Source organism: Pseudorca crassidens, chromosome 16 (genome assembly GCF_039906515.1).
Source record: "Pseudorca crassidens isolate mPseCra1 chromosome 16, mPseCra1.hap1, whole genome shotgun sequence".
NCBI lineage: Eukaryota > Metazoa > Chordata > Mammalia > Artiodactyla > Delphinidae > Pseudorca > Pseudorca crassidens.
This window is the reverse complement of record NC_090311.1, coordinates 320,371-347,349: the sequence shown is the minus strand read 5'-3', so window position 1 is coordinate 347,349 and position 26,979 is coordinate 320,371. Positions and strand designations below refer to the sequence as shown.

General features: G+C 42.4%; 2 protein-coding genes across 2 annotated transcripts; both read left to right on the top strand.

The window, feature by feature from the left end:
- Positions 1-3,862: 3,862 nt before the first annotated feature.
- Positions 3,863-21,215, top strand: LOC137209486 (zinc finger protein 717-like). Its single transcript, XM_067711171.1, has 8 exons — positions 3,863-3,941; positions 7,303-7,361; positions 9,975-10,037; positions 10,257-10,350; positions 16,097-16,165; positions 20,412-20,538; positions 20,794-20,975; positions 21,192-21,215. Exons 5-8 carry the CDS (start codon positions 16,148-16,150, stop codon positions 21,213-21,215), a joined length of 351 nt encoding a protein of 116 aa, XP_067567272.1. The 5' UTR covers positions 3,863-3,941; positions 7,303-7,361; positions 9,975-10,037; positions 10,257-10,350; positions 16,097-16,147.
- Positions 21,216-24,359: 3,144 nt separating this feature from the next.
- On the top strand, positions 24,360-26,044 carry LOC137208575 (zinc finger protein 33B-like). Its single transcript, XM_067708930.1, has one exon. It carries the CDS (start codon positions 24,495-24,497, stop codon positions 25,446-25,448), a length of 954 nt encoding a protein of 317 aa, XP_067565031.1. The 5' UTR covers positions 24,360-24,494; the 3' UTR covers positions 25,449-26,044.
- Positions 26,045-26,979: the final 935 nt, after the last annotated feature.

Below are 26,979 nucleotides of genomic sequence, written 5' to 3'. Positions count from 1 at the left end.
TAGAGCTCCCCAGTCACCAGAGTCAGCATCTCCTGTAAAGGATTCACAAAAAGGAGCACAGACACTATTTTGCTGTTTGGAAAAAATGAAAATAATATACCTTCGGAGGATTTGTTAGCCATATCCTAAAAGTATCCCCTGACATCTTTCCCTAGGATGTGAAGTATTCCTTTGGGCTCACTAATAGCATTATCCTGTGCTATATTTTAAGATTAAAATATGTCTGAAAAGTCAGCATAGAGATCTCTTATTATCTCTTAAGTCTTTGTGCCTGGAAGCGGAACTCATAAGGATATGGGGACCCTTGTGCAGAATGAGGCAGAAACGAGGAAATCATTAATCAGCTCCGTGAACTAAACCTCAGTGTTGTGAAACAGAAGAATAATTTGGGACAAGAACCCTGTTCCCACCCAGAGGGCACACACCAGGAAACGCACTGTATGTCCAGACTTCCAGTAAAATGGGCATGTCAGCAGCCCCCCTCCACAGCATAGAGTGTGAGGGCTGAACGGGTAAGATGCAGAGCTTTGGAACACTGTGCAGCACATAAGCCCCATGTTCCTTAGTAAAGTGAGTAAGTTTTCACAGCCAGCAGTGCAGCATCTTCCAGCTCTCACTGACCCTCCTGCTTCTCACTTATAAGGTCCTGTGATAACATCGAGCTCACCCAGGTAACCCTGGAATCCCTCCCCTTCTCAGGATCCTTACCCTATCACATATGCAAAGTCCCACCTACCACGTGAGGTAACATATCCACAGATTAGAAAGAAGGAAGGGGTGTCGGGTCCCAAGCAAATCCAAAACCTAGTGAGCAAATGACAAGACCTTAAAGCCTGGGAATGATCCTCTTTGCATCATTGAAAGTCAGGCCACACTTGCAGTTCATTTTAAAAGCCAAGCATCCCCTGACATCAGACAAAAATTACGAAAACTACAACAGGGCCCGCAAACCCCACTCTCTGTCCTACTTGACACGGCCTTTAAGATCTTCAGCGACAGGGAGGAAATTTCCAGGAATGGGTGAGAACTAAGAGAGGAGGAAAAATTAAAGCGACACACGCTCTAATACATGGCCGTTGCCACTGCTCAGTCCCCCACAACAGGGACCGACAGGAATCCCCTCTCCTTCTCAAAGACCACCGCTGACCTGCTACCAGTGCAGTCAGCAGGGGCACACTGTCAGGAAATGCTGCACCCTGCCACCCCATACCCCATGCCCTTACTGTCACCAAAAGGGCCATTGGAAAAGGAGTTGTCCCTCCCATCCTCAAGCGGGTAGGCCAACACCATGACCACCCAACACCCAGGGTATTTCAGGTCCCTGCCCCCTGGGCCAAAGTCAAGGCCAGTTTCCCCTGTCGGTGGTAAGTGGCCACCAGGAACGAGAAGCGGACTGTGCTCTGGATCTGGGGCTCCTGGGTGCGGACGACTGAAGGTGCCTGGGGCTCAACCTCCAGGCCCCTACGTTCCCCGTAAGACCGGAGGAGCCCCAGGTAACCCTGGATGTGGCAGGGGCTCCTATCAGTGTCTGATTGACACTGGGGCTACTTATTCAGCTCTGACCTCCTTCTCTGGTCCCACTCGCTGTTCCTCGATCCTCCCAACAGGGATAGATGGACAACCCTCTTATGGCCATTTTACACCTCCCTCACCCTGTCTCTTGAAAATGCTTTATTCACACACTCTTTCCTAGTCCTCCCGGCCTGTCCCACGCCTCTGCTGGGCTGGGACCTTTTAACAAAACTTGAAGCTGCTTTATCATTTACACCAGTAAATATGGCCCTAACAGCCACCACGAAGACTACTCTAGCTGAAGTCCCACCCCATCCCCAAGTTGTCCCTAACAGAACCACAATGTTTGGTTCCAACCCTCAAATATTAAGCAAGAAGACTGCGAAAATCTCAAGACACCTGAGGATTATGACATAGGGTGGAACCTTACTATTCCTTCTTTCAACTGGGCTTAAAACTTTTCCTCTCATCCCTCAAAGGTTGCTTGCCTCTCTCCTTTAGCTGGAATGACTTTAGCTACTACCTGTGAGGGCATAGAACATTCCCGCACCCATTTAGGAAAACCCTACTTCAACATCACCTTAGACGTCTGCCTAGCCCCTACAAATCGCACCTGTTTCCTTTGCGGACCCAATGCCTATTTATGCCTTCCAGCCAACTGGACGGGGGACCTGTACCCTTGCATACATTATTCCTAATCTTATCCTTATAAATGACAGCACCCCACTTCCCTTATACTCTCAATCACGTAAACAAAAGCGGGCACCTCTCACTGTAATATCAGTCCTAGAGATTATTGTTGGGATAGAAACAGGCTCATCTGGACTTTTAAACTTTATTTTCACTGCCCGACAGCTCTTTCTTGAACTTACACAACAGACTGCCTACCCAGCAGCTCAAATTAACACTCTACAAGAACAAATAAATTCTCTAGCAGGAGTGGTTTTACAGAATAGGAGAGCTTTATACTTACCAATGGTTAAACAAGGTGGGACCTGTGCAATGTTAAAGGAGAATTGCTGTTTTTTTTGGTCAACCAACTGGGCAAAATTCAAACTAAACTTCGGAATATTATCGAAAGAGCTAAAGGGTTTTATATGAAGGGAGCCTCAGAGGGATTCGACTGGTGGGATCTCAAGACTAATATCTGGTCCTGGTTCTCTTGGCTAACTCCTCTTCTAGGTCCTATAGCAGCCTTCCTACTTCTACTGATCTTCGGGCCATGCATTTTTAACTTCCTTGTTAAGTTTGTCTCTTCTAGAATACAACCAATGAACCTCCAGATGGTAAGGTGACAAGAATACAGGCCAGTCAACACCCAGACAACACTTGAACAAGCCTCCGTCACATCCCATGGAGCCCCCACCCCCTCTCTAGGAATACTCTGACAGAGAGCAGGCATCAGGAACCCAGGGCCCCTACGACGTCCCTGCCTCTTCTCCTAACAAAAAGCGTTCTGGAACGCCTGAGAAGGAGCTAGGCAGACAGGTAGACATGAGCAGGGTGTCCAACAGGGCCAAAGGATTGGCCCTATAAATAAAGAGAGGGGGAAATGTGGCGCTCCAAGGACAAAAAACAAGATAAACTCAAAGGGCCAGCATTGCCGGAACAAAGAGTTACAGGACTCCTATCGCTCTGTCACGTTGCGGCCACTGCAATGTCCCAGAGCCTCCCAAGCAGCATGCCCTGTCCCTTTCCCATCCACACCGCCTGCCTTGAACTCCTCTTGTGGCACATACAGGCACGCATAGACCTACGTGTAATAAAATTTTCTATTTCACGTTTCCTCGTGGTCTTTGTTGACAGTGGTTCAACAATATCGCGCACACAGGATATACATTTAAACTGTTAATTTAACAAAGTCACAACAGTTGCAATATTGGTTTACGTACTTTAATAAGGACAGACATTGTGATATTTCACGATTCATGCGGTAGTATGCAACTGTTAAAAAAAAAAAAGGACGTGGGATCCATAACCGCAATGCCATTATAGTTAACAAAAACATTAAAGCTAACTTATAGTATCATCGGATTCTCGGCCCCCATAAGAATTTACCCATTCGTCTCACAACATCTCTTTCAGTTTCTTAAACTAGGACTTAATAACAAACCAGAATTCCACGTGGTTGCACGTGGGTCGAGACAAAGTCTCATCCATCACATCCGGGGCTCAGGGCAGCAAGACCCATTACCCCTCGATACACAAAACGTCCCCCGACGGCGCCGACGGACGGAGACGCGTGTGGGACACGCACTCTCCCCACGCAAGGACGCGTTCCCGCGGGAGCCTCTGGGATGGAGTCTTACGGGTTTCTCCTGCGCGTGTGCGGCCCCGCCCACCTCACCCTCTTCCGTCCGGAACGTCGGGGCCCCACCGCGCTACGGCAGCTGCGCCCGCGCGCTGGCTGTCCTTCTGGGACCCTGAAGGTGGGTGCAAGGGTGGAAGGCGGCCGCGGCGCGGGGACGCAGGGCGGGGTGGGGACGCTGCTTCACTCGGTGGGAGCGTAAAGGTCGGCGGGTGTGAGCGGCGCGGCCTGAGGCGCAGGCGCGAGCCGCACCCTGGGCAGGGCCCGGGAGGCGATTGTGGCCTTAGGACCCGCTGGTCCAGGGCTGGAAAGGGCCGGCTCGGGCCGTGCTTCGAGTGTTGCTTGGTCAGAAAACGGCGCACTGCGGACAGCCGGGCGCCCGCCTCCGGAGGCTTCGCGACCTGGGGGTGGAGTCCAAGGTGACTGTGAGGCCGGGGCGGGTCTGCAGACCACGCGAGCGAGCGTGGGTGGGCTGCGGGCTGCGTGCACTGTCCAGCTGTGCCGCCGAAGCAAGCCTCCCGGGCGATGTCATTAACCTCTGTGACATTCGGTTTGCTCACCTGTGACGCGAGCGCCTTAAGGACTAGCGAGTTGCCCCCGATTCCCGGGGAAATCAGTGTGAAGGGCACGAGGAGTCTTACTGTGTGGTAGTTGTTACTGGGGTCTCTCGGAGTCTTTTCAGCAGGTGAGGTGTCAGGTCCCCTCCCGCGCTGTGTAGCCTGCTGAGCACCAGGTTTCGTTTAGTTTTCACAAGACCTAGTTTCTAGGGACCGTGAGTGCCAGGGGGGATCGTTGGGCTCTGAATGACTGACCCCTTTTCTTTGGAACAAGGTAGTTATTACGAAGCATGAAGGGGAGGCGCCCTGTGAACGAAAGACAACCCCTGAAACCTGAACCCGCTTATTAGCGCTTCAGAGCAGAGGCAGAAGAATCACAGAAAGGAGGAGATTCTAGCTTTGCATGGCCAAGCAATCATTGATGCTTCTGCGCAGAGTGAACGAGATATGGGTGACACTGCTTCCTCCCGAAGTTGTCAAAGACTGGGTGATAATGGAAGGTCCGAATGGACTTTCAGAAGGAGACCTGAGCTAGGCTGAGGCGGGTAGGCAGAGGCCAAAAGAAATGTTACTTATTGGAGAGGTCCCGAGGGTGTGGTCTGGGGTGGAGGGATAACCTGTCACAGCTGAGAGAATCTGTCTATGGTGCTCCCTAAATATTCCCATTCCTTCATTCTGCTCCCACTGTTTCTGTTATCTGAGCTCTCTCAAGCCTATTATACCGTCAAGTTTGGTATCTGGAGGTATGCTGGTGCTTGCTCTTCCCAGCAGTTCTTTCTGTTAGTTCAGGAAGGGTTTGTCAGGGTATGTCTGCCTTATGAGAAAGACTGGGGAGTGAGCGGGGTGTGGGTGGAGGAGAGGAAAAAGGATTTGAGGACATGGGTGATGTGCCAGGCTCACGTGATTTTTTGTATACATCAGGCATCTTGACTTTTGGATAATATTATCCACTCTGCCACCATTAAGTCAAACACGTTTACTTTTGACACCATTTTTGAGAAATGCAGTCAACTTAAGAACAAATAAGTTTTAGAAGACCTTGTCTTAAACATGCCTGTCTTATTTTCCCTAATTCTTTCTGTGGACTAAGTGAGCTCCGGGGACTCATAATACAAGTGTTTCCCACTTAACATCAGAAATCTGTGCTTGATAATCATAAATTCCACAGCACAATAACAGAAGCCTATTTTCCACTGTTTAAAATGGGAAAATTAGAGTGAATCACACTTCACTCTAATTGGCTCCAAACTGATTTTTTAAAAATGTAAATAAAACACAGCATATGCCCCCATAAAATTAACAGGCTCATGTTATGGTGTAAAAAAGTTAAAATATAGTTTTCTGGTCTGCACACAATTGCTTTTTAAAATTCACGTGGTCTCTTAGTGCAACAACCTTACTGAGGTCCATCCAGGTGACATTTGTTTTCCTTTCAGAAGTTCTGCATGTGTTGTGAAGTTCTATTGGTTGTTTTTCAGCATGTAATGTAAGACTTTTTTCCCCACGTAATTTTGTTAAAAACATTGAGGTTGGGGACTTAGACATATCATTTAGCATTTGCTCAGTAATGAACCAACCCAAATTTACTGACTTAAAAAATAAAAAATAATAAAAAAACATTGGGGGCTTCCCTGGTGGCACAGTGGTTGAGAATCCGCCTAACAGTGCAGGCGACACAGATTTGAGCCCTGGTCTGGGAAGATCCCACATGCCATGGAGCAGCTAAGCCCGTGCGCCACAACTACTGAGGCTGCGCTCTAGAGCCTGTGAGCCACAACTACTGAGCCCACGTGTCACAACTACTGAAGCCCGTGCGCCTAGAGCCCGTGCCTCACAACAAAGAGAAGTCACCGCAATGAGAAGCCCACGCACTGCAACGAAGCGTAGCCCCTGCTCACCGCAACTAGAGAAAGCCCGCGCGCAGCAACAAAGACCCAACGTGGCCCAAAATAAATAAATAAATAAGTATATTAAAAAAAAATGTGCTCAAAGTTTAGCATTTTGGGTTTTTTAAAATTTTTGTTTTGTTTTTACTTTTTAAAATTTTATTGACGCATAGTTAATTTACAATGTTGTGTTAGTCTCTGTTGTACAGCAGAGTGAATCAGTTATACATATGTCCACTCTTTTTTAGATTCTATTCCCATATAGGTCATTACAGAGTATTGAGTAGAGTTCCCTGTGCTGTCAGTAGGTTCTTATTAGTTATCTCTTTTATATATAGTAGTATGTATATGTCAATCCCAATCTCCCAATTTATTCCTCCCCCTGTCCTTTTCCCCTCGGTAACCATAAGTTTGTTTTCTACATCTGGGACTCTATTTCTGTATTGTAAATAGGTTCATTTGTACCATTTTTTTTAGATTCCATATATAAGCAATATCATATGATGTTTGTCTTTGTCTGACTTACTTCACTCAGTGTGACAATCTCTAGGTCTGTGGTTCAGCATTTTGGGGCTGGGTTTAGTTGGTCAGTTCCTATGTTCGTGTTGCCTGGTTCACAAATGAAGCTGTAGTCATCTGATGCCCTGACTGAGGCTGTTTGATTTAAGATGACTTCATTTACTTTTCTGGTGGTTTGTGCTGGCTGTTGGCTAAACCACATGTCCCTAACAGGCTAGCCCCAGAAGGCAAGCTGTAGTGGAAAAGTGCTTTGCATCTGTGTCTGCATCATATGTCCTTATTTTTTTTTAATATCTTTTTCGGAATATAATTGCTTTACAGTGTTGTGTTAGTTTCTGCTGTATCCTATGCCCTTTTAACCAAAGCAAGTCAAATGGCAGAGCCCACATCAGTTGTAGGGAACTTCACAGGGAAATAAATGCGGAGAAGCAGCCATTGTTTAAATAAAGCAGCAACCATTGTTTAAATAAGCATTTTTAAAAATTTAAATTGATGCCCCTCCATTCACCTTCTCTCGCAGCTCTATTTCCAGAGTCCTCTGTGTGTTTCTAAGAACAGCAGGAAATGAATACATCTCTGGTGAGTTGTTTTTTTTCCTCAGCTTGTTTTCTATTTTACTGTATGAGCTTTATGAGGGTCCTTAAAGTAAAATGGAAAAGTAAAACTAAGTAAGATTCAGCTTCAGGGCAATATACATAAAAAAGATAAAGGTGGCATGTGGATATAGGCAGGTAATATGACCTTAGAGTGGTCCAAGGTGAGTGCAATGGCAAAAACACAGATACACCTGTTCTCTGATCAGAATGGACCCTTAGAAGAAAGCATGCTATATTCCTTTGAGACGTGAGAACTTGCATGCACAGATGTCTGAACAGTGGCTTAATTGGTCACATAGATGATGGAGTGGACAGTGTTTCACTGCCAGTCTGGAAATAAACACTTCATGCATTCTGCAATGGTGACACTTACCTAGTGCTGAAGCAGAACTTGCTTAATAAGGTTTTTCTGGAGTTGCTAAAAGAGTGTGGTCCCAGACAGCTTTTGGAAGGCCCTACTTGATGCATGGATAAAACGTGGAATGTCTAGAGGATTGAATTGACTGCAGGTCCTTTAAGTAACTCATTTCTCTCCGCTAGTCAATGCATGCAGGTTGTATAGCAGACTGTTCAAGGCTATATTTTCTGGCAAATGTTTCCACTGCTCTTTTGCAGCTTAACCTACTCAACATGGTCTTAATTCATTTCTTCTCAAGCTCACCAGTAACCTAAATTATAGTTAGGTTCAATGAATATGTTGTAGTCTTTGCCTTACTTGAACCTTCTGCCATATTGAAGCTACTGTCCATGATCTCCTGGAAATTCTCGGCCATTAGCTTCTGTTGTGGCCTCTCTGATGGTTTATTCCCGAATTCTTCTGTCTTTTTCTTCTGCTCCTGAGTGTTGCTCATCCAGGTGTTCAAACCTGGGCCCCATTCTTCACACGCTGCAGTTCTCCTTGACCTGTTTGGCCCTCTGTGATTTGACAGTCCTGTTTCTCTCCAGCTTGGACCTCTTCCCTACCTTTAGACCATAGGTTCAGCTCCTTGTTGAATGCTTTCTTGTCGCTATCCAGAAGGTATCACAAGCTCAACAAATCCAAAATGAAAACCACATTCTTCTTTCTTCCCGTACATATGATGCTACTTTCATGGAGCCAGAGAGTCAAACCACCAAAATGGGATTTCTCCTGGACCCCTCCCTCTCTCTCAGCTTTAATCTCATCTAAGGTAAAGTCCTGCTACTTCTGTTTGTGCCTTTAATTTCGTCTGATGTCTGCATTGTTGCTCACCAACAAACGCAGTAACTTTCTTTTTTACGTTGGAATTGTCATCCTTGGCAAAACCTGAAGGATGTGTTTGCTGTGATCTGGTTAGATTCCCCTCGAGCTGTGCTACTGGCCAGCATGTGTGGTGACAGCCTTAGGAGTCCAGTGAGAGAAAGAATTCAGGAGTTATTCAGAGTTATTTTGAACAAGGGTCAGGACAAAGTTACACAAAGTCTAAAAACAAGGGTTACAGATTTTTGTAATTTTTAGCTTCCATTTATATAAATTTGTCAGTGATTCTGTCGCTTTTATTATGATATAATTGCGTATTGCTAGTTCAAAAATGACCTTTTTCCAAACCCTGTTAAAGACTATTTAATTCTTCTGCTATTTCAGTTAATCACTTAAAAATGAATAGGGAGAAGTGCATGTGTGCATTATTCATAACTATGACTATGGAGCAGAACTCTCCTAATTGTTGGTTAATTTTTTTTATTGTGATAAAATATACATAAGCTAATGTTGGCAATTTCACCATTTTTAAGAGTACAATTCAGTACTCGTAGTATATTTAGTTTATTCACACTGTTGTGTAATCATCACCACTAAGAATATCCAGATTCATCCTCCCCAGATAAAACTTTACTCGGGACTTCCCTGGTGGCGCAGTGGTTAAGAATCTGCCTGCCAATGCAGGGAACACAGGTTCAATCCCTTGTCCAGGAAGATCCCACATGCCACGGAGCAACTAAGCCCATGCGCTGTAACTACTGAAGCCCGCATGCTGCAACTACTGAGGCCTGAGCACCTTCTCCCGTGCTCTGCAACAAGAGAAGCCACTGCAGTGAGAAGCCCGTGCACCGCAGCAGAGAGTAGCTACCACTCACCGCAACTAGAGAAAGCCCGCACGCAGCACTGAAGACCCAACGCAGCCAAAAACAAACAAAAAAAAACTTTACTCATTAAACCCTAACTCTCTATTCTCCCCTCCCCCAGCCCCTGGCAGCAACCACTCTAATCTCTGTGTCTATGAAGTTGATGACTCTGAGAACCTCATGTAAGTGGAATCATGCAGTGCCTGTCCTTAAGTGACTGACGTATTTCACCTAGTGTAGTGTCTTCAAGGTTTATCCGTATCGTAGCATGGTAAAATTCACTTCCTTATGAAGTCTCAATAATATTACCATTGTATGTATGCCCACGTTTTACTTATCCATTAATCCATCAATGGTTTTATGGGTTACTTCGACCTTCAGGCTATAAAGGATAATGCTGTTATGACCATGGGTGTAGACGTATCTTTTCTAGTTCCCACTTTTACTTTGTTTCTTATACACCCAGAAGTAAAGTTGTAGGATCGCGTTGTAATTCTGTATTTAATTTTTTCAGGAATCACCGTGTTGTCTTCCGTGGTGGCTGCACTATTTTACATTCCCACCAGCAGTGCACAAGGTTTCCAGTTTCTTCATATTCTTGCCAACGCTTGTTCTTTCCTGTTTTGTTTTGTTTTTTACATAGTAGCCATCCTATTGGGCATAAGATGGTGTCTCACGGTGCTTTTGATTTGCTTTTCTCTAATGACTAGCAATGTTGAGCATGTTTTTATGTGTGTATGGGCCATTTGTTTATCCTTTTTGCACATTTTTTAAATAGACTTTTATTTTTTTATAGCAGTTTTAGATTCCCAGCAAAATTGAGCAGAAGATACAGTGATTTCCAGTGTACTCTCTGCCCCCAGGCGCTGCCTCCCCGTTATCAGTATCAGGTATTCATTTGTTACAATTCATGAACCTACACAGACATATCATTATTACCCAAAGTCCTCGGTTTACATTATAATTCGCTCTTGGTACTGCACTTTTTATGGGTTTGGACAAATGTGTAATGATACGTATTCACCATTATAGTCATGCAGAGTGGTTTTATTGCCCTGAGAATCCTCTGCGCTCCTTCTGTTCATATCCTTCTGTAGTCCGTAGCCCTTGGCAACCACGGGTATTTTTCCTGTCTGCATAGTTTTGCCTATTAGAGAATGTCATATAGTTAGAACCACGTTAGGTAGGTTTTTTAGATTGGCTTCTTTCACTTGTTAACATGCTTTTAAGTTTCCTCTGTGTCTTTTCATGGCTTGATAGCTCATTTATTTTTAGCACTGAGTAATATTACATTTCCTGGTTGTACCACAGTTTATCCACTCATTTACGGAAGGACATTTTGGTTGCTTCCAAGTTTGGCAGTTGATGAATGAAGCTATTGCAAACATCCGCGTACTGGTTTTATGTGGACATACGTTTTCAGTTCCTTTGGATAAATACCAGAAGCGCACTTGCTGGATCATGGGTTGAAAGTGTGTGTTTAATTTTGAAGACAGCACCAAACTGTCTTCTAGAGTGGCTCTACCATTTTGCTACTTTGCTATGGCAGCCTGTCAAATTAATACACTGCACTTCATTCCACGGCTTTTTTATTGGTTACTGTAAGGCTTACGGTATGAGTCCTTACCAGAATATACTAGAGGAGCAGTGCATTACTTCACATAAAATGTAGAGACCTTTGAGTAGTAGTATTCCATTTACAACCCCTATCATTTGTACTTTTGTTTTTATACATGTGTATTTACATATTGAGTCTACATACATTATGAGTCTCCTGTATGTTAATTATAATTTTTCTTTAAACAATCATATCTATTTTAAAGGAATTAAGAGAAGAAATATATATATATATATATATATATATATAAATAAAATCTTTTATATTTACCATTTCCAGTGATCCTGATTCTTTCCTGTGGATTCAGGTTAACATCTGGTATCTTTTTCTTTCCTCCTGGAGAATGTCCGTTATCATTTTTAGTGCTATCTTCTGATGATGAATTAGCTTAGTTTATCTTTATCTGAAAATGTCTTTATTTCATCTTTATTTTTAGCATAGTTTCACTGGGTAGAATTACAACTTGAAGGATGTTTCCATTCAGGGTAATAAAGGCGTTCCCCACGGTTTCTGATAAGAAGTCATCTATCATTCATGTGCAGATGTACCTGAGTGGGATCTTTTCCTTTGGCTGCTTTCGAGATCTTCTCTTTACCTTTGGATACTGGCAGTGTGACTGGTGTGCCTAGAGTAGTTTTCTTTTCTTTTTTTGTAAATTAATTAATTTATTTTTGGCTGTGTTGGGTCTTTGTTGCTGCGCGTGGGCTTTCTCTAGTTGCGGCGAGTGGGGGCTGCTCTTCGTTGTGCGCGGGCTTCTCATTGCAGCAGCTTCTCTTGTTGTGGAGCACGGGCTCTAGGCGCGTAGACTTCAGTAGTTGTGGCACACGGACTCAGTAGTTGTGGCGCACGGGCTTAGTTGCTCTGCGGCATGTGGCATCTTCCTGGACCAGGGCTCGAACCCATGTCCCCTGCGTTGGCAGGCGGATTCTTAACCACTGTGCCACAGGGAAGTCCCTAGAGTTTTCTTTGAATCTAAGCTGATCATGGGTCATTGAGCTGCTTCAGTCTGTAAATTCGTGTCTTTCACAAAATTTGGGAAGGTTTTAGCCACTGTTTCTAAAAATACATATTATGTTCCATTCTTTCTCCCTCCTTTCTGGCTGGTGCTACAGTCACATATATGTTAGACTGTTTTCTAAATTGTTTCTTAGCCTCTTTTCATTTTTCTTCATTTTTTTCTCTCAAAAAGATAAGAAAATATCTACTGATCTATCTTTAAGTTCATTGGCTTTCTTTTGCTGTTTCCAATGCGACGTTCAGCTCGTCAGAAAGTTTTTCATTTTTGTTACTGTAGTATGTAGCTCTGCAATTTCCATTGAATTGTTTTTCTAGTTTGTTTTTCTGTACTGATATTGCCCCTCCCCCCCGCCAATACATTATTTTTTATCTTCCTTTAAGTACTTGAATGTATTTATGGATGGGTTAACTGTGTTTCTGCTACGTGCAGCATCCGGGATACCTTGGGATTAGTTTCTAGTGATTGTTTATGGTCGTTTTTTGTTTTTCTTCTTGAATATGAGTAACATTTTCCTCTTACTTTACATGTGTTGAGATTCTGAATTATGTACTAAACATTGTAAATCATATGTTGCAAGAGTTTTTGGATCCTGTTACATTTCTCTGAAGAGTGATTTTGTTCTACAAGGCAGTTAACTTGGCTGGATTCAAATTCTAAACTTCATTTCTTATAGTGACCAGCAGCTGACTCTTCATTCATTTCCTTCAGCTTTGAGAGGCTGCTTTCTTGTTGGGCCCTCTGAGGTCTTCCACATATGTGTAGTTTAGCAGTCAGCCAACAACTGTGGTTGGTTTTGTGTGGAAATTTGGTACATTATGTTCTTTTGCTGCTTCTCTCCGAGGGCTACCCCCCAACCCCCACTGAGTTTTCCAGTTTTGTTGGCAGCCCTGAACTATGCCCTCTGACACCTAAGCCAGTAAAGCTTCAGCTTTCAGTTTCTTGATCTATTTGCAGAGTGAAGATTGCCCTCTGGTAAAATGCCATAAACTTGCAAAGTAGTTTGTCCTTTAATGGATTATTCAAATCTAGTTTCTGCCTACTTTTAGTTGTTCTCCAGTGCCTTTAGGTGATTGTGTTATAAATTTTGTCCAGCTTTTATAATAGTTTTCTGCACATTGTTAGTCTGGTCAAGCTACTTTGCCATTAACATACAAGCCATGCTACATTTATGATGTTTATATTTTTAAATCTATCTTCACTAGTTTATCTGGCCTGTCTTTATCGTAGGGTCATTTTCTCTCCACTGGACTATTGGTCAGCTCTCTTAAGTCTCCCAATCTTATTACTATCCCAGCTCAGTTCTTTCTTCCATGGGAATAACTCATCCAAGGTAAGGGGCAGTAAATTACGGCGCACAGGTCAGATGTGGCTACTGCCTCTTGTTGTGTGGCCTGTGAGCTCGTTCGTTGGCTTATTACGCCTTTTCACGCAGTTACTGTAAGGTCTGTGCTGTTCGTCTTTAATTTATCCTAGTCTGCTTTCAAATAAGAGGCCACTTATATAAGAGCCTTAAAACAGTGCGCTTCAGAAGTTTTCTCCTCCCAGCTTCTGTGATATCGTTGGCATACCGTTTACTCCCACATGCATTCTTTTGTTTTGGCTGCGTTGGGTCTTCGTTGCTGCGCACCGGCTTTCTCTAGTTGCAGTGAGCGGGGGCTACCCTTCATTGTGGTGCACAGGCTTCTCAGTACAGTGGCTTCTCTTGTTGCAGAGCCTGGGCTCTAGGTGCACGGGCTTCAGTAGTTGCAGCACATGGGCTCAGTAGTTGCAGCACACAGGCCCTAGGGCATGCAGGCTTCAGTAGTTGTGGTCTGTGAGCTCAGTAGTTGTGGCTTCCGGGCTCTAGAGCACAGGCTCAGTAGTTGCGGTGCATGGGCTTAGTTGTTCCATGGCATGTGGGATCTTCCCGGAGCAGGGATCGAACCTGTGTCCCCTGACTGGCAGGCAGATTTTTAAGTACTGCGCCACTAGGGAAGTCCCCCACATGCATTCTTATTTTGCTTCATATGGTCAATTACCTTTAAAGGGGTTTGAACATAAAAATAATATAATATTATATCATAATATATTATAAAACATATATTACATAATACAATATATATTATATATTTATTAATATATTTACCATTTTGAGTGCTCTTTATTCCTTTATATATACCCAGATTTCTATCTGATACATTTTTCTTCAGATTTTAGGCAATTTGATTATCATGGTCCTTGTTCTAGTTAGTTACCTGATGTTTCTTGCTTGTACAAAGTCTGGTCCCCAGAGCGCCCTCATGCCCTTTACCATCCCCATGATCACCCTCAGGTTCAGTAATTCACTAGCAGGACTCAACAGAACTCAGAAAAGCCGTTGTGGGCTTCCCTGGTGGCGCAGTGGTTAAGAGTCCACCTGCCGATGCGGGGGACATGGGTTCGAGCCCTGGCCCGGGAAGATCCCACATGCCGCCGAGCAACTAAGCCCATGCGCCACAACTACTGAGCCTGCGCTCTAGAGCCCACGAGCCACAACTACTGAAGCCTGTGCTCCGCAACAAGAGAAGCCACTGCAATGAGAAGCCCGTGCACCGCAACAAAGAGTAGCCCCTGCTCTCAGCAACTAGAGAAAACCCCCGTGCAGCAGCGAAGACCCAGTGCAGCCAAAAGTTAAATAAATGAGTAAATAAATTTAAAAAAAGAGCTGTTGTACTCATGTTTATGGTTTTGTACAGTGAAAGGATGCAGATTAAAATCAGTTAAGGGATCAGGCACATAAAGCAGGGTCCACGAGTCTTCATGTGCAGGGTTCCAAAAACCTGCCAGTGGAGCCACGTGGACGGGGCCTTTTTCTCGCAGCAACAGGGTTTGACAGTGTGCGTGGAATGTGGAGAAATAGGGAAGCTTACTTGAGCCTTGATATCCAGCTTGCACTGGGGCTCTGTCATGTAGACCTGGCTGACCATCTGTGTGGCTGACCTTAGTCTCTAGTCCCTCCATAGACTGAGCTCATAAAATGTGCTGATAACAAGGCCTCCCACTATTAATCACATTTTTAGCATAGGGTATCTGTGTGACCCAAAGCTATCAGGTTAAACAAAGATACTTGTATCAGTCAAGACACTTCAGGGCTTATATGTAAAGCCTGAAACCGTAAAACTCCTAACAGAAAAAGCTTCTACATGAGACTTGGCAATATATGGCACCAGATGCACGAGAAACAAAAGCAAAAATAAACAAGTAGGACTACATCACACTAAAAAGCTTTTGTACCGCAAAGAAAGCACTCAACCAAATGAGAAGGGAACCCGTGAGATGAGAAAAATTTGCAAGTCATATGATAAGAGGTTAATATCCAAAATATAAGGAATTTATTACAACTCATAGGAAAAAATAACCAAGTCAAGAATGGGCAAAGGACCTGAATAAACATTTTTCCAAAGAAAACATACAGATGGCCAACATGTACATGAAAAGGTGCTCAATGTCAGTAATCATTGGGAAAATGCAAATCAAAACCACAATGAGATATCACCTCACCCCTGTTTAATGCTAGTATCCAAAAGACAAGAGATCACAAGTGTTGGTGAGGATGTAGTTAAAAGGAAACCTTTTACGCTAGGGTGGGAATTTATACAGCCATTTTAGAAGACAATATGAGGTTTTCTCAAAACTTAAAAATAGGGACTTCCTTAGTGGCCCAGTGGCTCATACTCCGTGCTCTCAATGCAGGGGGCCCAGGTTCAATCCCTGGTCAGGGAACTAGATCCCACATGCCACAACTAAAGATCCCGCACGCCACAGTGAAGATCCCGCACACGGCAACAAAGATCCCGCGTGCTGCAACTAAGACCCAGCACAGCCAAATAGATGATAGATAGATAGATAGGAAGAAAGAAACAATAAGAAACCTTAAAAATAGAACTACTGTGTGATCCAGGAAATCTGCTTCTGGGAATATTTCTGATGGAAAAGAAATCAGTATCTCAAAGAAGTATCTTAACACCCGTGTTCCTTGCAGTGTTAGAACAGCCAGGATACAGAAATAACCTAAGTGTCAGTCATCAGATGAATGGATAAAGCAAATGTGGTATGTATATCTATGGGAATGTTATTTATCCATTAAAAAGAAAGATTCTGCCATTTGCAGCAACATAGACGAACCTGAGAGCATTATGCTAAGCGAGATAAGCCGAACAGTGAGAGGCTACTTTGTGGTATCACTTAACTGTGGAAGGGAAGATTTAAAAAGTCGAGTTCATGAAAACATTCGAATGGTGGTTGTCGGGACGGGGGAAATGGTAAAGGTTGGTGAAAGGGTACAAACTTCTAATTATAAGATGAATAAATTATGAGGAACTAATGTACAATATGGTGACTATAAGACCATAGTTTATAATTTATTGTTTAGTTGCAATTTGCCATGAGAATTGATCTTACGTGTTCTCACACATACACACAAAGAGGGTAACGGTGAGGTGATGGGTGTGTTAAGTAACTTGATTGTAGTAATCAGGTCATAATGCATACATTTATCAAATCAGCAGGTTATACACTTTAAATATATATAATTTTAATTGTCAATTATACTTCAATAAAAGTGGAATAATGTAAAATTAGGTATAAAATTAAAAACTAATAAAATAAAAAATAAATATGCCTTCCTCAGTGGCTGGGCTGCTTTTTTTGATATGCCTCTTGTCGATAGTCTCAAGCAGCCTCTTTAAATCTTAAACTGTCAGTACTTTTTAGTTCAGTTTGGTTGGTTTTTGACAGTACAACCATAAAAAATATAGTTGGGTTTATATATCTTTGATTTCAGCCAGTCTGAGCTTTTTGAGACATACCTTTCTTTTTTTTGGTATTCATGTATCTCTATATTTTTTAGACTGTAAGTTTTTTTTTATTCTTAAGTATTTCATCCTCAGTCTTCGCCATTTTGTGCAGCAGAAGGGATTTATTGTGGGCCAGCTCAAGCCATTCTTAAGTTTTAACAGTGACTGTCATAGTTATACTCTTCATTTGTTACTTGCCACACGGTTCACTATAATTACTTTTGATTCCTAAAGTGTTTCTCATTGTATGTTTTTCTGTAAGAACTGAAAGAGGCAACTTTTTCTGCCTTGACACAGTAAAAGCTAAAGAAATGTTTTGAGAGTTTTCCTACTCTACAAGACCCCAAATTTCTAGCTTCTGCTTATTTTCTTTCATCCCTCCTTGCAATCTGTTTTTTTTTCCCTCCCCTTAGCTCATCATTTTCCTATATTGCTTTATCAGAAGCGGTGACTAGTAGTTGAGATTTACTACTCACATTTTGATTTCCTGCCTCTTTTTCTAAGATTTTAAGTCCATGAGGTAAACATTATTTGATTTAAGAAGTATGACTCATGTGGCTTAAGTAACAGTAAGTATATAACTACCAGTTATCTTAAGTAACACCATGGTCCATTATAACACCATCCTCACAGTTTCTTTGCGCTACTTGTTGCCATTGTTGGTGTTTGTTTCTGTTTGGTTTGGTGCCAGTTCAGTTACCAGTTCGGTCAGGAAGAAAGGTTTCTTTCTCAGTGCTATTACCTGTCCTTCATGGGTCAGCTTTAGTTTTGTTCCTTTCAGCATCATGCAGCATCCCAGACAGAGGAGTATTTCTTTCTGTCATATTGCTGAGGATGAACATGGTAAAGGGGAAATACGGTGATCATTGTGTGACTCTTAAATAGGTTCTGTTTAGGAGTAATGCTTCCATTCACATGTCATCGGTCAAAGCAAGACAGGTGGGGAATTACAAATCTGTTTATATGTGAGTTCCAGCGCAAGGCGATATATACATCCTTTTACAGAGAAAGGCACTGCAAGGAGTGCTATGAACTGAATTATATTCCCCCCAAATATATATGCTGTAGCCTTAACTCCCAATGCATTTAATCAAGTTTAAATGAGGTCGTAGGGTGGGGCCGTTACTCCAATAGAATTAGTGGCCCTATAAGAAAAGGAAGAGAGAGATCTTTTCCTTCCTTCTCCCTCCCTCCCTGCCATATATGGACTCAGCAGAAACACAGCCATCTGCAAGCTAGGAATGGAGCTCTTACCAGGAAATGAATTGGCTGGCACCTTGATCTTAGACTTCCCTGCCTCTAGAATTGTAAGAAAAGAGTTTTCTGTTGTTTAAGCCACCCAGTCTATGGCACTGAATTTAGCTGGACAGAAATATAACCTACCACATGTTTATTCTTAATTTTCCACATGAACTTTTAAATCAGCTTGCCATGATGTGTACTACTCATTCACATCCGTGAACATGGTGTGTCTTTTCATTTGTTTAGTTCCTTTTTGTATCCTTCAGGGTTTTTTCCCCGCCTCATAAATTTTGTACATTATTTTGTTAAATGTATTGCTAGGTGTTTTGTCTTCTTGTTATTGTGGTTGTGTGAGTATCATGTATATGAAGGTTTATATAAAAGCCTTATATTAGTCATATAAGCTACTAACTTATTAAGTCTTCCTATGTGGAGTACTTGGATGTACTTGGATGTCATGTGATTCTCTTCAGCTTCCCAAGTATGAATTATATGGAAACCATCATCACTTTCAGTGCTGTTTTTCTCTCTTTAATTGTGTTGACTGACACTACTAGTACCGTGTTAGTAACTATGGTGATGAAGCATCCTTGCTCTGCATGTTTCCCCATAAGTGTGATGCTGGCTTTCACTTGTGGCTAAGACATACATGTTTATCATGTTAAGGAAAAATCCCGTGAATCCTCTTTTAAGTTTTTTTTATTACAAATGAGAGGGTATTTTTATAGATGTCTACTTATTAGCATCTAGAATTTTCTCCACTGAACTACAAATATGATGAATTGTATTAATAGATTTCTTAATATTGAGGCTTTCTCTATTCCTAGAATAATTAAAAATTTCTTCTCCATTGTCATGGTCTGTTTTTCTTTCTCAGTAATCTCAGTAAATATCAGTGTTTCCTAAAACACCATACCTGTTCATTTTCTCCTTTCAATCTCTTAGGTTCTCTTTGAGCAATTTTATTCACTCTGATGGCTTCAGCTACCACTAAAATATTGCTGTTTCCTAAATCCTTTTCTTCATCTTGTATCTCTCTCCTGAGCTCAAGAGCATATATCCATTTGCCAGTTGCACATCTTCACATATTTGACCACAGAAATTTCAAACTTCAAACATGCTGTGTCCAAGATCTGTGTCTGTTCTGCAAATCCTATTCTTTGTCCTTATCCCAATATCAGTTTATAGCGCTAGTATCTACCAGCTTGTTGTGCAGACAGCCTGGTAGTAAAGCTTTCCCTTCACCTTCTCAGAGCAAATGAGTACCAAATTCTTTTTCTTTTTTTCTGTTTTGGAATTAGTCCCCTGTTCCGTATTCATCTTCCTCTGTTACCTCTGTTACCTAGTGTAGTTGGTCATTTCTCCCTCTGGTTTTTTCTCCTCTGATTCTCCCTTAAGCCCTTCTCCATTCTCCTGCTGGATGATGACTGTTAAAGGGCACATCTGGTTATGTAGCTTACCTCTCGTTAGCAGCCCCTCATTATTCACTCCCTGTTGTTTAGGAAGTGGGTCATGTTCACTCTTGGGTAGACATAAGCAATTCCTTAGGTAATAAGAAAATTCTAGGATGCATGTGTACATACTTTTTTAAAAAAATGGTGAGCACGTAAGGTTTTTTATTGATGGAGTTAGGTCATATATTTAAATGCAGGGTAACTTTATAATCAGTTCCTTGAATACCTTTACTGTCTTTATCTCTTATCTCAGCCCAGGAGCACCCACCTGGATGTGGTGCTGCTTGTACTTCTGTTAAAGTGGCATCTGTTCTTTATGCCTCTCAGCTTGACTTCTGCTCTTGCCTCATATTCATGAGAACATGTGGTTCACACTGAACAGCTGACATGTTTAGCTCTTCAGTGAAGTGCAACCTGACAGTACAAAGTACAACTATTCTTTTTCTCCCTTGATACCCCAGGCTACCTTAAATATGTGTGTAACCTGGTTCATCTAACACATTATTCCAGGTAAGTGTTTGTACTTACGTCTCCATACCAGCTCACATGTTCCTTGTATCTTTGGCAGTGAGGACCATTCCAGATTTATAAGGGAAACTATGATGGTACTTTGAAGAACTACTAAATTAACACAGACGTAGGGTATTTCTATGATGATTTCTCCTTATCCCACAATATAGAGTACAAAGCATGGTATGGTATATCCTGTGTAAGATAAAACACACACATAAGAATGAATTCCTAGACTTCCTGTTCTTTTGACCCAGGCTGATGCCTTGAATTGAGGAAAAATGTACCATTACAGGGGTTGGTGTCACTTGAGGATGTGGCTGTGAACTTCACCTGGGCGGAGTGGCAGGACCTGGATGATGCTCAGAGGACCCTATACAGGGATGTCATGCTGGAGAACTACAGTAGCCTGGTGTCACTGGGTGAGCAAAACTCCCCTAGTAACTGCCAAGTGCAAGCACGTTTTTCTTCATTGGTAAATGTACAGTTGTTTGTGAAATGAAATGCTACTTAGGTTTAAGATTCCGGGCCAGGAAGAACGTGTGTTCACCCCTGCAGTCAGAGGTTCAGATTGGCCCTTCATTGCACTACTCTTGAGGCTGTGCTGTTGGCATTTTTCAAGAGCCCATGAAACATAAACAGTTTGGCAAAAGTCCTACAGTATTTCTCATCAACAGGGCATTGCATTACCAGGCCTGAGGTGATCATCAAGTTGGAGCAAGGAGCAGCACCATGGACTGTAAAAGAAAAACCCCAGACCAGGGTTTCCCGGTGTCAGTGCACACTGTCACTGTGCACACTGAGCAGGGAGTCAGTGCACACTGAGCAGGGAGGCTGCGAAGACAAGTGCACAGCAGATGTTGGCCGTGCTGAGCTCTTTTTCACCAGTTGTTTTCTCCAAGTTCATACCTTGGGACAGACTTCAGTCTGCATGTATCAGACTCATGCATTATTCAGTCTCCAGATACGGCTCTCACATGTAAACCTCCCCCTTTTTGTTAATTGCTGAACGTTTTCTTAGACTTACCAAAAACCGGTGCCCACCTGCCTCCTCTTGGAATTTTTTCTTGGTTAGTCACTGTCCCTAGATTCTCAGTAGGCCGCCTTTTTTGGTTTTTTAAAAATATTTATTTATTTTTTGGCTGCGTCGCATCTTAGTTGCAGCACGTGGGATCTTCGATTTGTTGTGGTGCACGGGCTTCTCTCTAGGTGAGGCGCACAGGCTTAGTTGCCCCACAGCATGTGGGATCTTAGTTCCCCGACCAGGAATTGAACTGGCGTCCCCTGCATTGCAAGAAGGATTCTTAACCACTGGACCACCAGGGAAGTCCCAATAGGCCTCCTTTTTGTTCATTCTCAGAGACTGTTTTCTTTTGGGCATTTAGTCGTACATTCATTTATTCTTTTAACATGTTAATTGGGAAGTTTTACACACTGGTAAATTTTGTAAATGTGTGGATAACAGCAGTAATCAAAGAAATGTCCTTTTTAAAATTAATTTATTTTTATTTCTGGCTGCATTGGGTCTTTGTTGCTGCACATGGGCTTTCTCTAGTTGTGGTGAGCGGGGGCTACTTTTCGTTGCGGTGCACAGGCTTCTCATTGCTATGGCTTCTCTTGTTGCGGAGCACAGACTCTAGGTGCACAGGCTTCAGTAGTTGTGGCTCACGGGCTCTAGAGTGCAGGCTCAGTAGCTGTGGCACATGGGCTTACTTGCTCTGCGGCATGTGGGATCTCCCTGGACCAGGGATCGAACCCGTGTCTGTTGCATTGGCAGGTGGATTCTTAACCACTGTGCCACCAGGGAAGTCCCGAAATGTCCTTTTTATATAGAACTTATATTTTGTTGAAAGAGAAAAATGAAACAAATGTACATGTTTAGTAGTGAAATCAGAGCCACAAAAGTGTTAAACAAGGATGAGAGAGAGGATAATAAGAGTATAGTGTTTCCAGAAGGGTGTTAAGAAGGCACATTTAGGGGAGATTAAGTGTTTATGTTGGTAGAGCTTACGTTTGAGATGACTGTATTCCATTTTGACATGGAACATATGCATGCATGTAAAATCTGGAGTAGAAGATGGACATCACTGCTGGAGATGCAAATTAGCAAATCATTAACTCAAGACTGGTAGGAGTAGAGGAGGTGGCCTACGGACCTATTAAGACCATGAGAGAAGTGGTCCAGGTACAGGTCTCATGAATCACTACATCAGAAACCATGAGGCTGAGAAGGACCCAGAAAACTGTTCACCGTGGAAAGCGGTGGCCTGTGACACGGGAGGATAAACTAGAGACTATGGGTCCAAGGCCAGTGAAACCAAGAATTTCAAGAGTTTGAAATTAAATTTTTTTTTACTTTCTCTTGTGAAGATCATTGTTTTTTTTTTTTTTAAAAAGAATGAGAAGTATACATGGGACTCCAGTTTCAATACAACTAAGGGACAGCTGAAACTGTAAAGTACAGTAAAGTTAATATCTTCAGAAGCAGTGAATTATCAAGTAGAGTCACTCGCACCATGAAGTGAGGTGAAAATGCCTTGGCTGTTGGTCTCAGAAGCACCCAGAGAAAGCTTTTCGAAGATGGTGGGCACATGCTGGGTTGCAGAACCTAAATCCTTCAGGCCAGCAGGGAGGAGTTTCACAAAGTGATGAATTAGAGTTTCATGAACTTGTTAGGGTTCTGAGAAGCCAAGGGTATAGTGTTAAGTTAAGAATTTGCAGAAAGCTCCCTTGTCTAGCATGGAAAAAAAGATTAAGCCTTTGAAAAACCCACAGGTGCCTATAGGTGTTCCCCAGGGAGAAGTAAAAACTAAACAAACATAGGTGTAAAGTTCTTCTCTCTAAGCAGTATTCTTGTTTAGGTGACAGACAAGTGGCCCTCTCCCGTATCCTGTAAGTAACTTATCCAGGAAAATCATGCCATCTTCAAAGCTGAGCTATTAGAAAAGGGCTAGCACAAGTTACCCACAATTATAAGAAGAAAGGTAGAGATAATGAATGGAAAACCAATGGTAGATGAAAAGCTGTCAGCTGAAATCTACATTTAGACAGTAAGTAAATATTTTCATCTAATACTTCCTCATTGAAAAGAATTTAAAAGAAAAGAAAAAAACTTAAGCAAAACCAAACAAAAACAAAAAACCCAATGATTTGACATTAGAAAACCTATCAGTGAAGGTTCTTACATTAATTCATTAGGGAGAAAAATCACATAAAATCAGTACCCATTATTGATTTTTTAAAATATTTATTTATTTATCTTTGGCTGCGTTGGGTCTTTGTTGCTGAGCGCCGGCTTTCTCTAGTTGTGGCGAGCGGGGGCTACTCTTCGTTGTGGTGCGTGGGCTTCTCACTGTGGTGGCTTCTCTTTGTTGTAGAGCACGGGCTCTAGGCATGTGAGCTTCGTAGCTGTGGCACGCAGGCTCTAGAACACAGGCTCAGTAGTTGGGGTGCACAGCATGTAGGATCTTAGTTGCTCTGCGGCATGTGGGATCTTCCAGGACCAGGCCTTGAACCTGTATCCCCTGCATCGGCAGGCTGATTCTTAACCATTGTGCCACCAGAGAAGTCCCCCGTTACTGATTTTTTAAAGAATCATATCCTGCTAGGATGAAAAGAAACTTCTTTACCTTTACAAACCATTCAATAGGAAATACTTATATGTGATTCAAAGGTATGACCTGTAATTATGTTTATCTCCTTTTAGATGTCCAGATTGTGGATGACATGATTGAGACCAGCCAGGAAAATCACGGTAGACGTTTGTGGCAAGTTGTAATCACCAGCAATGAAACGTCAACTAAGGGGACAGCTGACTTAGGAAAAACATTTAATTTGAGCCCAATTCATATTTCAAAACTGATGATAAATGATGGTAACTATTCAGAAATGAAGCCAGAAATGTTGAATATGTGTAAGAACACGTTTCTCCCTAGTGAGCCTGATGAGATGCATGCTGGAGAGAAACCGGAGGATAGTAATAGAACTGGGAAATCCCTCAGATATGCTGAGTACCCTAGGCATCAGAAGAAGAATCAAACTCTGCAGCAACCTTTTGAATGTAACAGACAAGGGAGAGACTTCATCAAGGAAGCAATATTCTTTATACATAGGATGGTTCGTATGGGTGAGATGGCTTACAAATATAAGAAATATTGGAAGGCCTGTGGTAAGTCAGCTCTCATTGCCCAAGAGAGAACTCACGTGAGGGAGAATCACTATAGATGTAACAAATGGGGGAATACCTTTTGTAAGAAACCAACACAGAAACCAACACAGAGCTGATCTCCAGGAGCAACAGCATAAATGTAATCAAAGTGGGAATAATTTCTGCCAGAAATTACATCCCACTCAGCTTCAGAGAATTCAGTTAGAGAAAATGTTTGAATGTGATGTATGCGGTAAAACGTTCTATAAAAAGTCTAATCTCACTAAACATCAGAAAGTACACACTGGAGAGAAACCCTATGCACGTGATGAACGTGAGAAATCCTTCTGCCATAAATCAGGCCATACTATTCATCAGAGAATCCACACTGGGGGAAAGCCCTATGAATGTAATGAATTTGGGAAATCATTCTGCCAGAATTCAGCCCTCACTGTTCATCAAAGGATTCACAATAGGGAGAGACCTCATGAATGCAATGATTGTGGTAAAACCTTCCATAAGAAGTCAGTACTCACTGCACATCAGAGAACTCACACAGGAGAGAGACCTTATGCATGTAAAGAATGTGGGAAATCCTTTGGACACCGGCCAGCCCTCACTGTACATCAGAGAACTCACACAAGAGATAAACCTTATAAATGTAATGAATGTGGGAAATCCTTCTGTGTGAAGCCAAAACTCACTGTACATCTGAGACTTCACACAGGTGAGAAACCCTATGAATGTAAAGAATGTGGTAAAACTTTCTACCAGAAGTCAAAACTCACTGTACACCAGAGAACTCACACAGGTGAGAAACCTTATAAATGTGACGAATGTCAGAAAACCTTTTGTGAAAAGTCAACCCTCAATAGACATCAGAGAACACACACAGGAGAGAAGCCCTATGGATGTAAAGAATGTAGGAAAACTTTCTTCCAGAAGTCAGCCCTCACTGTACATCAAAGAACTCACACAGGAGAGAAGCCCTATGAATGTAATGAATGTGGAAAAACCTTTTGCCAGAAATCACACCTCAGCAAACATCAGAGGACTCACACAGAGGAGAAATCATGTATGGCAGAGACTGGCTGTCTGTACACGCAAACTCACTTTCTTTTTCTTTGGGGCACACAGTTAGCCTGCATTTCTCAGCCTTCCTTTACTGTGGGTGGGACCATATAACTGAGCTGTGGCCAGGAGAATTTGAACACAAGCAATAAACATTAATTCCAGGCCAGGCCAGAAGAAAAAAAACAAAAACCTTCCATGCATTCCTGCTGACTTTTTATGCCCTGTGATTCTGAAGCGCAAATCTGCTCCCCACACCCCCACCCCAGTTTGCCTTGGGAGCCACTGGGTGGAGATGGCAATCATGACTTAAGACAGAAAAAATTGATTATGATTATGGAGAGCAGAAATTTTCCCAACTCTACCAAAAAAAATGTTCAGTTGTGCTTTACCTGAGTGAGAAATAAATATTCACTGTTGGGCCCTCCCATGTGTAATCTATTTACAACGCTACCAGTCCACTGTGGCCAGTTCATTTTATGAATTTGAGACAGACTTCTGTGAGAAGTTACCAGTCCTTGTGTAGAAAATTCACACAAATTGTGTAGAAAATTCAACACAATTCCTTGTGGTGTCATCTTTCATCCCCAGTCAATTGATGGAAAAATCAAGTCATATGAAGAGACAAAGAATGCAAGAAATGTAGGAATGCCTTTATCAGGCAGAGACAGCTCATTGAACACTGAGAATAAAGTAAAGCCTTATAAATATCTTTAATGTGTCAGAGTTTTCAATAAAACAACTTTATGTACATCAGAGAATTTCTAATGAAAACTATCAGCTTAGGTAACGTGAATGCAATTTTTCAGATAGAAATATTAATGTATTGAAAAATTTAAGACTGTAGACCAGTTGTTCTCTAATGGGAATGATTTTGCCTCCAAAGGAACATTTGGCAGAGCTACTCCTGGTACCAGCGCAGTGCCACTTCTGCCTTTTCATATTCAGAGAAGTTGCAAGGCCCATGAAAGTTCTGAGGAGTGGAGAAATAGACTCTCCGTCTTTGATGGAAATGTTGCAAGAGCACATTGCAGAAGAGTGTGCAGGATGGGACATGTTAATGCAACCATCTTTGGAAAATATAGTATGATACTGTCCACTGTATGGCCACAGAGTTCACATAGCTTCCACGTACAAAAAATACTCATACTCTACTAAGTCTCCCCCAAATCTCATTTTATAAAGCTGTTGGCGCAGAAATCTAGGAGCTTGTCATCTGTATCAGGTCTAGGTACACATAGGCTCTTTGGGCACAGTTCCATGTTCGTGGTTGCTCTGAATCTGAAGATGTGTGACCTGAAGTGACCAGTCACCTGCCCTGCAAACGCTCAACAGGCAATGGTAACACAGAGATGGGATACCAAGAGCACGTCCATTCACGGGGCAGTGGGGAGGCACTGAGGCATCACTGGCTGAGTCTAGCAGGACACACCATCAGTTCCTTGATTAGGCTACAGTGTTTCAGGGGATGATTTCCAAGGCTCTGTGCTGAGTGAAGTCGTCTTCCCTTTTCCAAGAGACAAAGCCTGATTTTATAACTAACTAGTTGCTTCAGTCCTACTTCCTGCCCAGAGCGCTCTTTTTCTTCTCTTTATTCTTTTCCTCTTTAAAAAAAATTTTTTTTTTAAATTAAAAAAAATTTTTT

What these genes read in the sequence shown, in the direction of transcription:
- LOC137209486 (XM_067711171.1), top strand. An exon ending in CAGTAGCCTGGTGTCACTGG is followed by an intron (nt 20,539 to 20,793) that starts GTGAGCAAAACT and finishes TCTCATCAACAG; the next exon opens with GGCATTGCATTACCAGGCCT. An exon ending in AAGACAAGTGCACAGCAGAT is followed by an intron (nt 20,976 to 21,191) that starts GTTGGCCGTGCT and finishes TTTCTTGGTTAG; the next exon opens with TCACTGTCCCTAGATTCTCA.
- LOC137208575 (XM_067708930.1), top strand. Translation starts at nt 24,495, where the DNA reads ATGTTTGAATGTGATGTATGCGGTAAAACGTTCTATAAAAAGTCTAAT.